The following is a 15,442-nucleotide window of genomic DNA, read 5'->3' on the forward strand; positions in this document are numbered from 1 at the left end:
TTTCACATTAAATTATAATTATTACTACTTACCTACTTAATAGTAAATAAAGAAACTATTTACAGAAAATAACATTCGTTAATAGATAAAAATTCTGACTTTTTACATTTCTGTCAAATACATTTTATCTTTTTTTTTAATTTTTCGATCAACTAAACCTGCTGTCTATTAGATATTTAAGGAAATTGTTTATATTCAAAGTTGATTTCGGGAAAATTTCATGCACCCGGTTTATTTCTTTTTATACAAATTTCTCATTTAATTCTAGAAAGACGTATTGCATTTACATAGAGTGTATTTTTGAAAAGACATATTTTGTAACTTCTTATTAAGAATGCTTCTTATTATTAATGCTTTTAAGAAAAAAATTGAGAAAAACATTTTCTTATTTGGGAAAATTACATTATAGTCAGTAATCTAAATTGTAAGTATAGAGTTGAGCAAAGATTCCTAAATAACGTACATCAGTTTATGAATATTTTTTCTGTAAAAAGATTTATAATTTTCTCTTTAAAATTGTAAGTTTTATAATATATATATTATAATTATAATAATAATGAAACAAATATTTTAATATTCGGTACATATTGCGACAATTCTTTATTTTCCAGTGACTAGAATTTCATTAACTTTTTTTTGGTTTTTTTTCGAATATAGTCGACGACATGTCCATAATGGATGATTTTATAAATCTATGAATTGACTAGGATATTTGAGTTTAATATTAAATAACTTCTTAAATATTAATATCGTAAACGTAAGAGTTGTAATTATAAACGAATAATTCTGAATAGCTAATTACATTTTTTGTTTTTGTTTCTCAATTTATAATGAGGATTGAGTTTGTAATTTATCTGAGAGACTGAAAATGGATTCTTTTCTTTTTTGTAATTTTTCATGTCGTATCACTTTGATTTTGAACTAATGGGAATTGTGGTGACGGGATTTTTACTATCGGTTTCATTTGCACTGCAGGGATCGACACGTGGTGGACTTTGCGATGATGATCGTCGTAGATCTTGAGAGAGACCGTGACAATTTGCATGATGGCCTCCAGCCTCCCAGTCTCGGTGTTGGCAAAATGGTCCGCAGTATCTTGCGACTCCGCAACCACCGCACGTCTCTAGTGCTTGTCGTCCACAATTCCAACAACCCTGAAAAAAATTGTGTTAGGTAGAAATATTAGAAACTATTTAAAGATACGGACTTTACGGACCAAAAATGAAAAATTCATGTTTTATAATAATTAAAGATGACCGAATGATAAAATCATTACTTTATATTATAAAAATATTGTTACTGCAACTTCTTCAAAATTATTTTCATCATTTCAATTCAATTACAATTTTCTACAATTTTTAACTAAAATTCTAAAATTTAGTTCTCATAAAGAATTTTATCAACAAATTTTTAAATAATTGAATTCTATTGACGAATTTTGGTAAAATTTTTAAGAATAATTACATTTTTAATTTTTTATAACATTTAAAAAAAAATTCAATTATTTCATAAAATTTTAATTAAATTTTTCGAAAAAATTCAATAATATTTTAAAAATTGTAAAATTCTTCGCAAGAATTCAATTATTTTTATAAAAAATAAAATTCGCCTGAGGAATTCAATTATTTCTAATAGAATTTTAATAGAATTTATCGAACTCGTTCAATTATTATCTATTTTAAAAAATTATAATAAATTTTTTTGAAAAAATTCAATTATTTTCAAAATTTTCAATTAAAATTTAAGAAAAAAATATTTCTACCTATAGATACAGAATTGTTAGTTAACAGTATGAAAAATTCAGATTTTCGAAGATTTTAAAAATTGAAAATTTAATTTAAATTCTTTTGGAAAATTTGTTATTAAAATAATAGATATTGAAAATAATTGCATTGAGGAAAATTTTGGAAAATAATTGAATTTTAAAGAAGAATTTTATTATTTATAAAGATAATTGGAATTTTGACAAGAATTTTATTACAATTTTTGAAAATAATTGAATCTCTGCCATCACCTGTGACTTCTCAAAAATTCAATGTTTTTAACTAAAATTCTGCTTTAAAATCAATTATTTTTAATAATTTTCAAAAAAGTTTTTGAGAATTTCAATTATTCGTAAATTCTCCAATTAAATATATATTAGAAAATAAAAACTTAAAATAATAAAAAAATCAGCAATTAAACTTTTTCAAAAAAAATTAATTTCAGAATTCAATTATTTCTAATTCACTCTATATTGTTTTTAATATTTAATTATTATCTAAAATTGTAACTAAAATTTATTTTAAATCAATTTTTATTAAAAATTTCTACGATAATTCAATTATTTAAATACAAAAATAAATAATTTATAGAATAATTGAATGTTTCTTGAAATTCAATTCTGGTAAAGAATTTTATCAAAAAATTTTTAAATAATTGAAATCGTTTGAGGAATTTTAATACAATTTTTTAAGAATATTCACATTTTTCGAGAAATTTGATTAAAATTATTGTATTAAAAATAATTGAAATTCTGCAATGAGTTTTATTATTTATGAAAATAGTTGAATCACTGCGAAAAAATTTATTATTTTTTCTAATAATTAAATTTTTGCAAAATTTTAAAAAATAAGTGATTTTTTGAGAAGAATTTTATTATTCATATAAAAATAATTGAATTTTTTTACAAAGATTTTTATTATTTATGAATTTACTTTTTGCAACGAATTTTATTACAATTATTGAAAATAATTTAATGTCTGCAATAATTTGTAATTTTTCTGAAAATTCTCCAAATTATATCGTACAATTTACGAACTTTTCCTGTTTTTTCAATCAAATTACCCACCTTTTTTAAAAAAAACTGACTTTTACAGACTTGAAGCAAATTTACGGAATTTATGGACCTAGTTCGAGCTTTGAAATATGCAAAAAAAATAAATAGAAGAATAAATAGTGTTCTTACAGATCCCATCATGCTCGTGAGATGAGGATCCTTTTCGTCCTCGGCGTTTAGGGAAGCAGCGCATCTTGAATTTTGTGCACTGGCAGAAATTGCAGCCGCGTGATTTGCAACTCGAACAAAGGGACTTTGCCTCAAAGCGCTCGAATGTCTTTGGGATAAGGGCGAATCCATGAAACGATGAATCCTCAGTCTTTCAGTCACTCGAGACTCCGCCACGGCAACTGCGACAGCTCGTTGAATTTCCGCAACTGCTGCTCTCTTCACTTCCTGAACAGCCTCCTCTAGTCATTAAAACACCAAATGTTTACATCCACTTTATTTTAAATTTACTTACGGTTTCATTTTCTTTTCAAATTTTTTAATTATAAAATATTGTATAATTAAAAAAAACGAATTTGAAAAAACTTTTTTAAAACTCGAAATCAAAATAATATTTACCAGCTCTTCGCTGAACTTCAGCAACTTTATCCTCAGTGGCACGAATAGTTTGCGCGACATTTTCGCCATACAATCGCTTAATACTGCCCTCGCGATCGCCCTCAACTTGAGCGCCATTTGTCGACGAAGAATTCCCGCTGGCGGTACTTCCATTTTGAGCAGTGGCAGCAATTGTCGTCGAAGGTGTTGCCGGACTGGTGCAACCTCTTCGCTGAAGAATCGTTAGAGCTTGCTTTGTCTTGTCGACCATACTCGATATGCAGCCGAGCATAACGTAAATATTCTTCCACACATCGTCGAGACTAGATCCGTTTTGCATTTGTCCACTTGTACTGTGACCAATCGACGATTGTTGCTGTTGATGCGGCAAATGTGAAGCGCCGAATGTTGACAGTTGATTTATTTGCACGAGATTTGGCAAAATACTCGAACCATGTGCATGTGAGTGCGGATGTCCTTGAATCGATCCACCCGCCGAATGTAAAGGCTGATACCAACAATAAGAAGAGTCCGATTGCTGCTGATGATGATGGTGATTACTCCACTGATTCGACGATCGCTTTCCGTAGATTGGACCGTCATCCAGATTGCCGTTTTCGTAGTAACTGAAATTCAAATTCAAATCAAATTAAAATCAATTTTGAATCAATTTACGATTTACAATTAATTAACAATTAATTTACAATTATTTAAAAAAATTATTTTTCCTTCATTTTATCGTATATTTTTGAATTCTATTTCTATTTTTCTTTTTTTGTATCCTTCCTTTTTTGAGTCTTTCCTGTTTTGAATTTATTGTATAAATTCGCTAAACAGAGTTGTCACAAAAATTTAAATTTGTTTTTCCCTGACTTTTCCCTGCTTTCCAGACTTTTTAAATAAATATTTAATCATTATTATTTTTCTATAGGAATTAAGATTCTTAAATTCAAACCTTCTGAAATTCAATATCTTATGAGAACATTTATTATAAAACACGAAGAAATCGATCACTCCGAATCTTCGACTCGAAGTGATCGATTTCTTCATGTTTTATGATAAATTTAAAGCTTTTTAAAAATATTTATTAAGATCGATTATTTTCAAGAATTTTAATATAAATGCAATTATTTTCGACAATTTTGATGAAATTCTTTTAAAACAATCATTATTATCAAAATTTTTAATAAAATTCCTTCAAAAAATTCAATTATTTTCAAAAATGCAGATAGAATTCTTTGAAGCAATTCAATTATATTTAAAAATTATAAAATCCTTCGCAAGAATTCGATTATTTTTATAAATAAGAAAATATTTCGCAAGATTAAAATATTTTCATAAATAATAAAATTCTTCAAAGGGATTCAATTATTTTTATAAATAATAAAATGTTTCGGACGAATTCAATTATTTTCAATACATCTTTCTCGAAATAATACAATTATTTTTAAAAATATTATTTAAATTCAATTATTTTCAAGAGTTTTAATAAAAAATTCAATTATTTTCTACAATTCTGATAAAATTCCTCGAAACAATTCAATTATTTTTATAAATTGTAAAATCCTCCGCAAAAATTAGATTATTTTCATAAATAATAAAATTCTTCAAAGGAATTTAATTATTTTTATTAATAATAAAATGTTTCGGACGAATTCAATTATTTTCAATACAATTTTAATAAAATTTCTCGAAAGAATACAATTAATTTTAAAAATATTATTTAAATTCAATTATTTTCAAGTTTTAATAAAATTCAATTATTTTCAACAATTCTGATAAAATTCCTCGAAACAATTCAATTATTTTTATAAATTATAAAATCCTCCGCAAAAATTCGATTATTTTCATAAATAATAAAATTCTTCAAAGGAATTTAATTATTTTTATTAATAATAAAATGTTTCGGACGAATTCAATTATTTTCAATACAATTTTAATAAAATTTCTCGAAAGAATACAATTAATTTTAAAAATATTATTTAAATTCAATTATTTTCAAGTTTTAATAAAATTCAATTATTTTCAACAATTCTGATAAAATTCCTCGAAACAATTCAATTATTTTTATAAATTATAAAATCCTCCGCAAAAATTCGATTATTTTCATAAATAATAAAATTCTTCAAAGGAATTCAATTATTTTCATTACAATTTTAATAAAATTTCTAGGAAAATTTAATATTATATTCAATTTTTTTAAAATAATTGAATTCCCATAAAAAATTTATTATTTGTGACAATAATTGAATTCTTAAGAAGAATTGCATTGAAAATATTTTAATTCTCGAGAAAAATTTTATTATTTATGAAAATAATTGATTGCTTGTGAAGAATTTTATTCAAATTTTTTTTAATAATTTAATTTCCATTAAAAAATGTATTATTTGTGAAAATAATTAAATTCCCATAAAAAATTTATTATTTGTGACAATAATTGAATTTCTTAAGAAGAATTGCATTGAAAATATTTGAATTCTCGAGAAAAATTTTATTATTTATAAAAATAATTGATTTCTTGCCAAAAATTTTATTCAAATTTTTTTTAATAATTGAATTTCCATTAAAAAATATATTATTTGTGAAAATAATTGAATTCTTCAGAAGAATTGTATTGCAAATAATTGAATTGTATAGGAAAATTTTATTGAAATTTCAATTTTATTAACAAAATCTTGTAAAGAATTTTTCTAAAAATTTTTTAAATAATAGAATTTTTAAAAGAGATTTATTTAAATTTTTCAAAATAATTAAATTGCTCAGAACGATTTTTTTCAATTCCCTGAATATATTTGTATTCTTTCGAGAAACTTCATTAAAAAATTAGAAATTATTGAATTGAGGCGAAAAAAATTTTTAAAAATTAGTAAGTAATTGAATTTCTGTGAAATTTTTATTAAAATTGTGTTTAAATAATTCTTCTGGAAAATTTTATTATATTAATAGTAGATAGTAGATAAGATTATAGAAATAGTAGATATTAAAAGTAATTAAAATGAGGAAATTTTTTGAAAATAATTGAAATTTTCAATTTTGTCAAGAATTTTATTAAATTTTTTGAAAATAATTGAATTTTATAGAAGAATTTTATTATTTATAAAAATAATTGAAAAAAAAATTAAATTAAAAAATTAATTTCATAGTTTATGAGGCGAATAAAAAAAGACACAAAAATTCAGAGTTTTTTGATAAATTCTGAAAATTAAATTTTTTCTAGTACTTTTAATAAAAATCCCTGACTTTTGCCTGATTTCCCTGAATTCTCTGACTTCACTGAACCAGTGGCAACCCTGATAAATCTCTAATTCAGGGAGAAAATTGAATCGCAGTGATTTATTATATTGGCTGTTAATATTAGCGAGTGGTTCCGAATTGGAAAATTAACGGAATCACAAGAGGGAACATGGACCATAAAGAGTAGGCACAGGTGCAAAGATGGGTTTACGTTTAGTTTGGAAAACGTTGAATTCACGATGTGAGGCATATATAGTGTTGAATACACGGTATATTAGCTCGGTGCCGATAGGTACTCGAGGCAAGTTTACTATATACGAAGAGGATGTGTGAAAAGGTGTGTGAGGTGATATATATACACAGAAACGTCACTAACAGACATCAACAGGACTTCCAACAGCTTATTTCCCATTGATTTCGAATCGTTTTGTCGCCTTTGCATTGACATCGTCTCTCTCGACTCCTGCAAAATTTCTGATCGAAAACACTATATGCCAAAGACTTAAAAAAGTTTATTTCAAATCTAATTTAACACTCGTACGAAAAATTCAATTCTGATTTACTTTATGCAAGCCGAAACTTTTTTAAATTGGTCCCCCCCCCCCCATTATTAATAGATATTTATATGTAGGTACTCATTATTCTCTTCATAAATGGATTTTTTTCAAATTACAAAATTTAATATTCTCAAATAGGTAAAAACAAGAATTTTTAAATAATTACAAATTGAAAATTTTAAAAATTGAAATTATTTTTAGAAAAATTCATTTATTAAATATAACTAATTAAATATTATTCTTCTTTATTATTTTCAAAGGTTTTAATAGCATTCTTCACAAGAATTCAATTATTTTCACAAATAATAATATTTTTCAAGCTGGAATTCAATTATTTTCAAAACAGTTTTAATAAAATTTCACGAAAGTTTTCAGTTATTTATTTTTTATTTTTTGATAAAATTTATTGAAGGAATTCAATTATTTCCTAAAATTTTAATAAAATCCTTCAAAAGAATTCAATTATTTTTAAAAATTGTAAAATTTTTTGATAAAATTCTTTGTAAATTTCAATTATTTTCAAAATTTTCAATTAAAATTTAAGATTTTTAATTACTTTCCAAAAAATCTTTATAAAAATTAAAAATTAAAAGAAATTTTTTGTAAACATCAATTATTTTCAAAATTTTTAATTACAATAATTATTAAAAAACTGAATTATTTAAAAATATAAAAAGAAAAAATTTATACAATCCGCTTAATTTTAACTCCAAAAATTAAGTTTTATCTCGAGAATTAATATTTTCATTTAGATTTTTCAGTACCTTTTGAAAATCTAATTTTTTATCTATTTGGCTTAATTTTAAAACTCGAAATATTGTTCGAGAACATTTTATCTCGAGAATTAACATTTACATTTTAATATTTAAATACCTTTTGAAAAAAATTCTATTTGATATTTGTCTCAAGAATAAATATTTTCATTTGGATATTTAAATACCTTTGAAATTTCTTTTTTTAATCTTTTGGAAAAAATTTTACTTATTTATATAGATGAGAAAGAGGAAATTTTCTGCGGAAGGTTTCGATAGAAAGTAGAAACTTCTTGGAGTTGTCGGAGAACTGTTCCACTGAAGTAGTAAAGATACGAGTAATGTCAGACACTGGACGAATTTATTTATCCATTTTTTTAGCTCAAAAACAATTATCGAGTTTTCATATTTATTTGGAAAGAAAAATCTACTTTCATTAATAATAAACTAGAGGAAAATTTTTTTTTTTCCTATCTTTTACGAAATTCTTTGCAAAAACCTCAGAGAGAAAATATATCTGTCAGTTCCATTCTTCCAACTGTATTTCGCGTGATTCTGTATTTGACAATTGTATTTTTTACTAGTTTCTACAAATCTCTTATTATTATTATTATTATATTTATCCAAAGTGTTTTTCCTCTATTTTCGCAATATCAAAGAAAATTAGTTTCAAAATATTCTTCTCAAATTCTATATTTTGTAAAATAGTAATATTTTTTAATAACAAAGAGTACTATACTCTTTGCTATTCCTCTTTTTACTGCTAAATACTATTTTTTTTTACTCAACGCTATTTTTAGCAGAAAAAACTAAAAATTTTCTCTTCCCCCTAATTTATATTTTTGGTTTTTTTTTGTACAGAAAATAAAACCGAAGGCTTTATTTTTATTTTGTTTCAGAATGCTAGAAAAATTAAAAAAATTGTTTTGTTTGTTTCGAAAGATATTGTATGGAAAATGGAATTTCCCGGCAGTTTCCTCTGGTATATAGGCCGTTGGCCAAGATTTTTCTAAGCTGAGCACTTTGTGGCTTGGCAAATATACTCTGTACAAGTGTTCGCACAGGTGCACGGTGTCCGTTGTTGAGTTATTGCAACGTGCGGCAAAAGACTTTGCGCTAACTGCGACCGTCATAATTTACGAGCGAAGCGATTTTATAGCTCCGCCGAATACCGCGGAACCTATCGCGAAAATTTACCCTCTCTATATAAATTCTCTATCCCTTAATTCAAAAACTGTCTAAATATTCTTTGCTGTGTGAGGTTATTAATAAATTTTATGTCCCACGTTTTTTAATCGAAAATAAACATTTATATTTTTTATTCTATTAAAGAAAAAACGATTTTTTTTAACTTTATTCCCATTTAAAGGGAGAAGATTTTAATGTTACTTTAATAATTATAAATATAATAATAATGATAATATTATTAATATTATTTTTTGAAAATAATCGAATTTTGGAGAAGAATGTTTATTTTTTATAAAGATAATTGAAATTTTGACAAAAATTTTTGAAAATAATTAAATTTTTACGCAGAAATTTATTATTAATGAAAATAATTTTATTCTTTCGAGAAAATATAATTAAAATTGTATTGGAAACAATTTAATTGTTTTTAAGAATTTATTTCAATTTTCTTGAAATTAATAGACTTTTTTGGTAATTTTTATTGAAAATTTTGAAATTAATTGAATTTAATGATCCAAAAGGCACTGAAAAATCAAAATGAAAATATTAATTCTCGATATAAAAATTAATATTTTGATTTTAAATAAAGCGAAATGGGGTAAAAATTTCTTTTTTTTTCAAAAGGCACTAAAAACTCTAAATGAAAATAAAAATTCTCGAGATAAAAAATATTTCTTGTTTTAAAAATAAGCGGAATGGATAAAAAAAAATTTTTTCAAATTAAAAGAAGAAGAAGAAGAAGAAGAAGAAGAAAGAATGAAAAAGGGAAAATTGAAATTTGAAGATTAAGTTATAGGCGACTTTAAGTGTAATTTAATTAAAGTTGGCTTACGGTGTATCTGAAGCTCTTCGTTTAGTTGGATGAGACGTTCCCGAATAGTGATGAAGATTTCCAGCACTGTTTGAATGTGGAGTAGCGGCAACACTTGGATTTGAATTGGAACGAAGTCCATATTGTACGGGCACACTTGTATTTCCATTTCCAACGTTTTCGCCAAAAAGTTCCACCGATTCTCCCGATGGAGTCAAGCCCACTGCTTCCAAGACTGCCGATTCATTGGCGCGCAAATATTGCACGCACGACTGAAAACAGAGAAAATAAATTTTAATAAACATAAATGTAAATAGTAAAAACCGTAAAAACTAAAAAATAAATAAAATAGTAAAAATAGGTAAAATAATAAACAAAATAGTAAAAATTAGGTAAAATAATAAATAAAATCATAAAAATAGGTAAAATAATAAATAAAGAAGTAAAAATAGGTAAAATAATAAATGAAATACTAAAAATTGGTAAAATTATAAATAAAATAGTGAAAATTGGTAAAATAATAAATAAAATAGCAAAAGTAATAAATAAAACAGTAAAAGTGAATCAAAAATTCAATTCCTCTATAAGAAGCAAAAATCCTGAAAGTTAATCAATTTTTTTTAATTAATTATTTTTTTTGCTGAGAAATTTTAAAGAAAAAAGCGAAATTTGTCAAATTGTGAAAATCGAGAGAATCAATCTTGGCGAAGGAGAGAAGTTATTTTCTTAATCTTATGAGATTCGTCATTCTTTTTTTTTCCTCCCTCTCCCCAGAGAGTGGCTCAACTTCAACACTTGTCGGTTGTGCCTTACGTGTAAAGTCCTTTGCACCAGCTGGTTAATTTTCACTCCTGCTTCCTTTATCGCCCCTTCCTTACTTTACTTGTATTTTGCGAGTTGCTTTGCTCGTTTCTTAATACCCGCTTGCAACGACAGCATACGATTTATCGCTTCTAATTGAATATTGATCCAGACTCAAGTTGCAATTAAATATTATTGTCGATCGATAACAACTGACCGGCGTGTCATAAAACGAAAATGAGAGCGAGATAAATATTTTCCTTTCGAATACTTATACCAAACTTTCGTGAATTTTTCCTAAATCCAAGCCTCGGATCGAATTTAGTCGCAAAAAAAAGTCGCTTTAGTCGATTAAAACTAGAAAAAAAGTCGAAAATTTTAAAAAATTCAATTATATCCAAAATTTTTGATTAAAATTCTATAAAAGTTCGTTTTCAAATATTATAATAAAATACTTGAAAAAATGATTTATTTTTAATTAAATTTTTGAAAATTTCAATTATTCAAAATCTTTTTAATTTTATATTTCAAAATTTGAATTAGAAAAATTATTACAATAATTTTGATAAATAAATATTTAAATACTTCTTATTTCTTTTTTTCACAGGAGAAATAAAATTTTAGAAATTTCAACTTCTGAAATTTGATAATTTCTAAAAATTAAAACTACAACTCTTCGAAAAATTTAACTATTTTCTACAAACTAAATTTTACTTTTAAAAGTAATTGAGTTTTTAAAAAACTAGAAAATAATAGTCAAATTTTTCGAAGAATTTTAATTATAAATGATTTCTCAAAAATTCTAAAATAGGAAACTTTTAAAAAATTTTATTCACTTTGTTCGAAAGTAATTGAATCTTAAAAAATTATTGTAACACAATTCTAAGAATTAGTTTTTCATAAATATTGTAATTTAATTTTTCGAAAATAATTGAAGAATTTTTGTATAATTTAAAAAAATAATAATTTTTTGAAGAATTTGAATTAAAAATTTTTATTATTATTTTCTCCAAAATGATATTTATAAAGATAATTTAAAAAAATTTTAATGTTATTATTTTGCGTGTGTATTTGAATTTTCGGAAATATTGAAAATATTGAAAATATTGAATATCGAAAATATTGAAGATATGTAATATGAATTTTTAAAAAGTAGAACGAAATAATTCAGAGAATTTTTTTTCAAAACTATTTTAATATTATTTTTAGAACCTAATTTTCATTAATTTTCATTTTTAATGAGTTTACACTTGAAGATTATTCATTAAAATGTTAAAAAATTCAATTATTTCCAAAATTTTTATTTTCAATTGAATTTTCAAAAATTTCAATTATTTAAAATCTTTTTAATTTTATATTTCAAAAACTGAATTAGAAAAATTATTCAAAAATAAATTTTTAAGCATTTGTCGTTAAAAAGTAGAACGAAATAATTCAGAGAATTACTTTTTTCAAAACTATTTGAATATTATTTTTAGAACCTAATTTTTATTAATTTTCATTTCTTAATGAATTTACACTTGAAGATTATTCATTAAAATTTTTGAAATTCAATTATTTCCAAAATTTTCAATTAAAATTCTACAAAAGTTAATTTTCAAAAATTATAATAAAATGCTTAAAAAAATGATTTATTTTTAATTAAATTTTCAAAAATTTCAATTATTCAAAATCTTTTTAATTTTATATTTCAAAAATTTAATTAGAAAAATGGTTCAAAAATAATTTTTTAAAGATTTGTCTACTATTTTTCATACTAGAGGTAACAATCGAAATAAGTTGCAGTTCATACTAAAAATACGTTATTTTGTCGCAAAATTTGGAAGAATAGTCGAAAAAGTCGCAATTTTTGAAAATAAGTTGATAAAAGTCGCATTATTTGAAAGTAGTCGAAAAAATTCGAAAAAGTCATAATATCCAAGGCTTGTAAATCTCAAAAAAAAATTGCGCTGGAAAAAAATTTTCCCTCTAATCGAAAAAAGGAATAAAAAAAAATCAGAATTCGAGATTTTTGATTTGAAGAAAAAAAAACAAATGTATTTTAATAATCATTGAAATCTGGTGCATTCAGTTTCCCGATGGAGGTCGATTTGGATGTGTAGGTGCGCACAGGGGGGGGGGAATAGAAGGGGGTGATGTGGAAAATGTAAATGCTCACTATTAATTTGCAATTCGTTACCTAGCAGCTTTCGACTCTCTCCTCCGAGACAGGCAACAGCTGGGGGTCGTTCTTCGGACCGAAATATAACTTCCTTGCCATTTCAGCATTGTGTGCACCCGCTACGAGAGAAATAAAAAAGAAACCAACGACATTTTTCTTTTTCCAACAAAACTATATGTATCTCTTCGCCAAGAAAATCTTCCATATATCATTTTGCTCCCGCGCAGAAAAAGAAAATATTGTCTGAAAAATAAAAAAATCCTGTTGACAATTACTTTTTTTTTGAAAATAAATAATTCCAGTCGTGGGGGAGGAGATTAACAAGTGTGCGTTGATTTGGTAAACTTGCGAATGGATTAGAAGTAATTGAAACACAGGAGAGAGACTTGGATTAACGGGTGAAATGTGTTTTCATCCAACTATACAAGGGCCTTAACTAACAAATGTGGATTTATGATGACAGAGAATAACCCCGGGGATTAAATTAGCCGATCAATATTCAATCTACAATCAACCACAAAATCTGTACAAACTTCCTGACAATTAAAGCAAAGATAATATTCTCCGTTTTAGACAAAAGTAATAATCGAGTTTGCGACAAAAATTTAATTTTCTTTTTTTCTTTGATTTTCAGAAGAAAATTTTGACTTTTTTCCTAAAAATAAAAAAGTATATTCTAATTCACTATAAAAATTATTAGATACTTAAAAAAATGTTCTATTACATTTATTAACGAATTTCTGAAATTGTAAAATTATTCTGATTCAATATAAAAAATAATTAGATACTCAAAAAAATTTGTTTCTATTTCATTTTCAATCATTGAATTCAGGAAAATTTTTCAAAATAATTGAATTGCAGAGAATTTTATTATTTATAAAGGTAATTGACATTTTGACGAGAATGTTTAATTTTTCCTGATTTCCCTGACCTGTGGCAACCGTGATAATATTACGTTACAAAGAAAACCAAAATAAAAACGAAATTTTTTGCAAATAAAAACAGTATTTATAAATAAAAAAAAATTATTGTAAATACTATTCACGAAATACAACAGAAACGAATAACTTTGGACAAACTCTATTCGGCGATCACATCTGCCTGGGAAATTAAAACAAAACTGGCATCTGCTGGTTAGAAGTGTTCTGTTGATTTTACTTTGTTCTCTTGTTTCGTCTATAACGATATAAATTTACGCAACTGTGGTGAATTTTGTTGTTCTTCACGAGAGAAATAAACTAACTAAAGCACCATCACCGTACTTTATATACGCTGACGAGGATTTTGTATACAAAACTTTACCGCATCAATATTAATTCTTATATATATTTTCTCCTGCAAAAAAAAAATTTACCGATTTAAATAATATTCGAAAATATTTTCCCATAATTTCTTTTTGTATTGAAAAAGAAATTTTTTTCTGAAAATGAAAAAAAAGGTATTTGCGTGAGGAACATATGGACATTTCTCGTTGCAACCTGCTACACTCTCTGAGCAATGATTTACGACCCTCAACTGTGGTTACCGCAATAAAGCATACCCCCGAATTATTGTTTTTTACGTAAACTAAGAAGTTTGAATTTCTTTTTGCCAAAGAAAGAAAATTTTTAGAAAAAAAAACTTTGGTAAATTTTTCATCGCCCTGGAGATTTTTCTCCCTTACGAATGTAATTCGATATTCTAAAATTGAAATCAAACCTGAAACTAAAAATCGAACGGAAAATAGAAATCAAACTAAAGATAAAAATCAAACTGAAAATAAAAATCGAACGGAAAATAGAAATTAAGCTGAAAATAAAAATTGAACTGTGAAAATTAAAGTCAAAGTGAAAATAAAAATTGAGAACGGTAATTATAAACAATAATTAAAAACAAGAAAATTAGAAATCACCTGATTGTTAATTCTCGCGGCTGCATTCAAGTCCCTCTGCAAAGAGGGTAAGGAGTGTTTCAGGTACGGGAGTACAAATCCCCTAAGAGGAAAATTTGTAGCTTCTTGTAGAGCAGAATGAAAATCCTCAGCTGACATTGCACCATTCTGAAAAAATAGACAGATTTTAACAAAATGTAAATTCACCTTTGTTTGGCGACAAAAAAATATTCCCTTTTAAATAAACGATCGTAATCGTAATTAAAAAATTAAAATATAAATTGAATAAAACTAAAATATATTTTATGAAAATAGACAGAAATAAATAAATTTCAAGATTAAAATAATTGTTAAAATCAATCCATATAATTCAGGTACAAGAAAACAAAAAAAAAGAAAGAAAAACATTGCTAAAAAACTTGCGTGGGGTTGAAAAAAATGTATCTCATAAAACAGAACAATTTAGTCGTAAATGCGCTTTGACGATAAAAATAAAAGTCTCTTTTTTCTATTTAATGGTACACAAAAGCATTTTGATGTTGCGATCGTACCACAATATGTATACAATTTGACAAAATTGAGAGTCAGTATATATACATTTCAGTACTTTGCACTAAATTGCAATTTTAATGCGCAAGATAATATACTTTATAACCGCACTAACAAAGAGATACGTGGTGATAGGCACAGAAAATCCTAAAACT

General features: G+C 24.9%; 1 protein-coding gene across 8 annotated transcripts in view; it reads right to left on the reverse strand.

Moving 5' to 3' along the window:
- Positions 1–191: 191 nt before the first annotated feature.
- The window catches only part of LOC122502100 (protein CBFA2T1), a 42,590-nt gene continuing 27,339 nt past the window's right edge, over positions 192–15,442 (reverse strand). For 4 of the 8 annotated variants that reach the window (XM_043612000.1, XM_043611998.1, XM_043612002.1 and 1 more), the window contains 5 exons: positions 14,760–14,906; positions 9,928–10,178; positions 3,386–3,990; positions 2,948–3,228; positions 192–1,154 (listed from right to left, as the gene is read on the reverse strand). In XM_043612000.1, coding sequence (XP_043467935.1) covers positions 906–1,154; positions 2,948–3,228; positions 3,386–3,990; positions 9,928–10,178; positions 14,760–14,906 — 1,533 coding nt within the window. In that variant the 3' untranslated portion in view covers positions 192–905. The remainder of the gene's footprint in view (positions 1,155–2,947; positions 3,229–3,385; positions 3,991–9,927; positions 10,179–14,759; positions 14,907–15,442) is intronic. The other 4 variants (XM_043611996.1, XM_043611994.1, XM_043611995.1 and 1 more) reach the window with 1 other exon arrangement.

The sequence above is a fragment of the Leptopilina heterotoma genome, unplaced genomic scaffold, assembly GCF_015476425.1.
Source record: "Leptopilina heterotoma isolate Lh14 unplaced genomic scaffold, ASM1547642v1 Lhet_220, whole genome shotgun sequence".
NCBI lineage: Eukaryota > Metazoa > Arthropoda > Insecta > Hymenoptera > Figitidae > Leptopilina > Leptopilina heterotoma.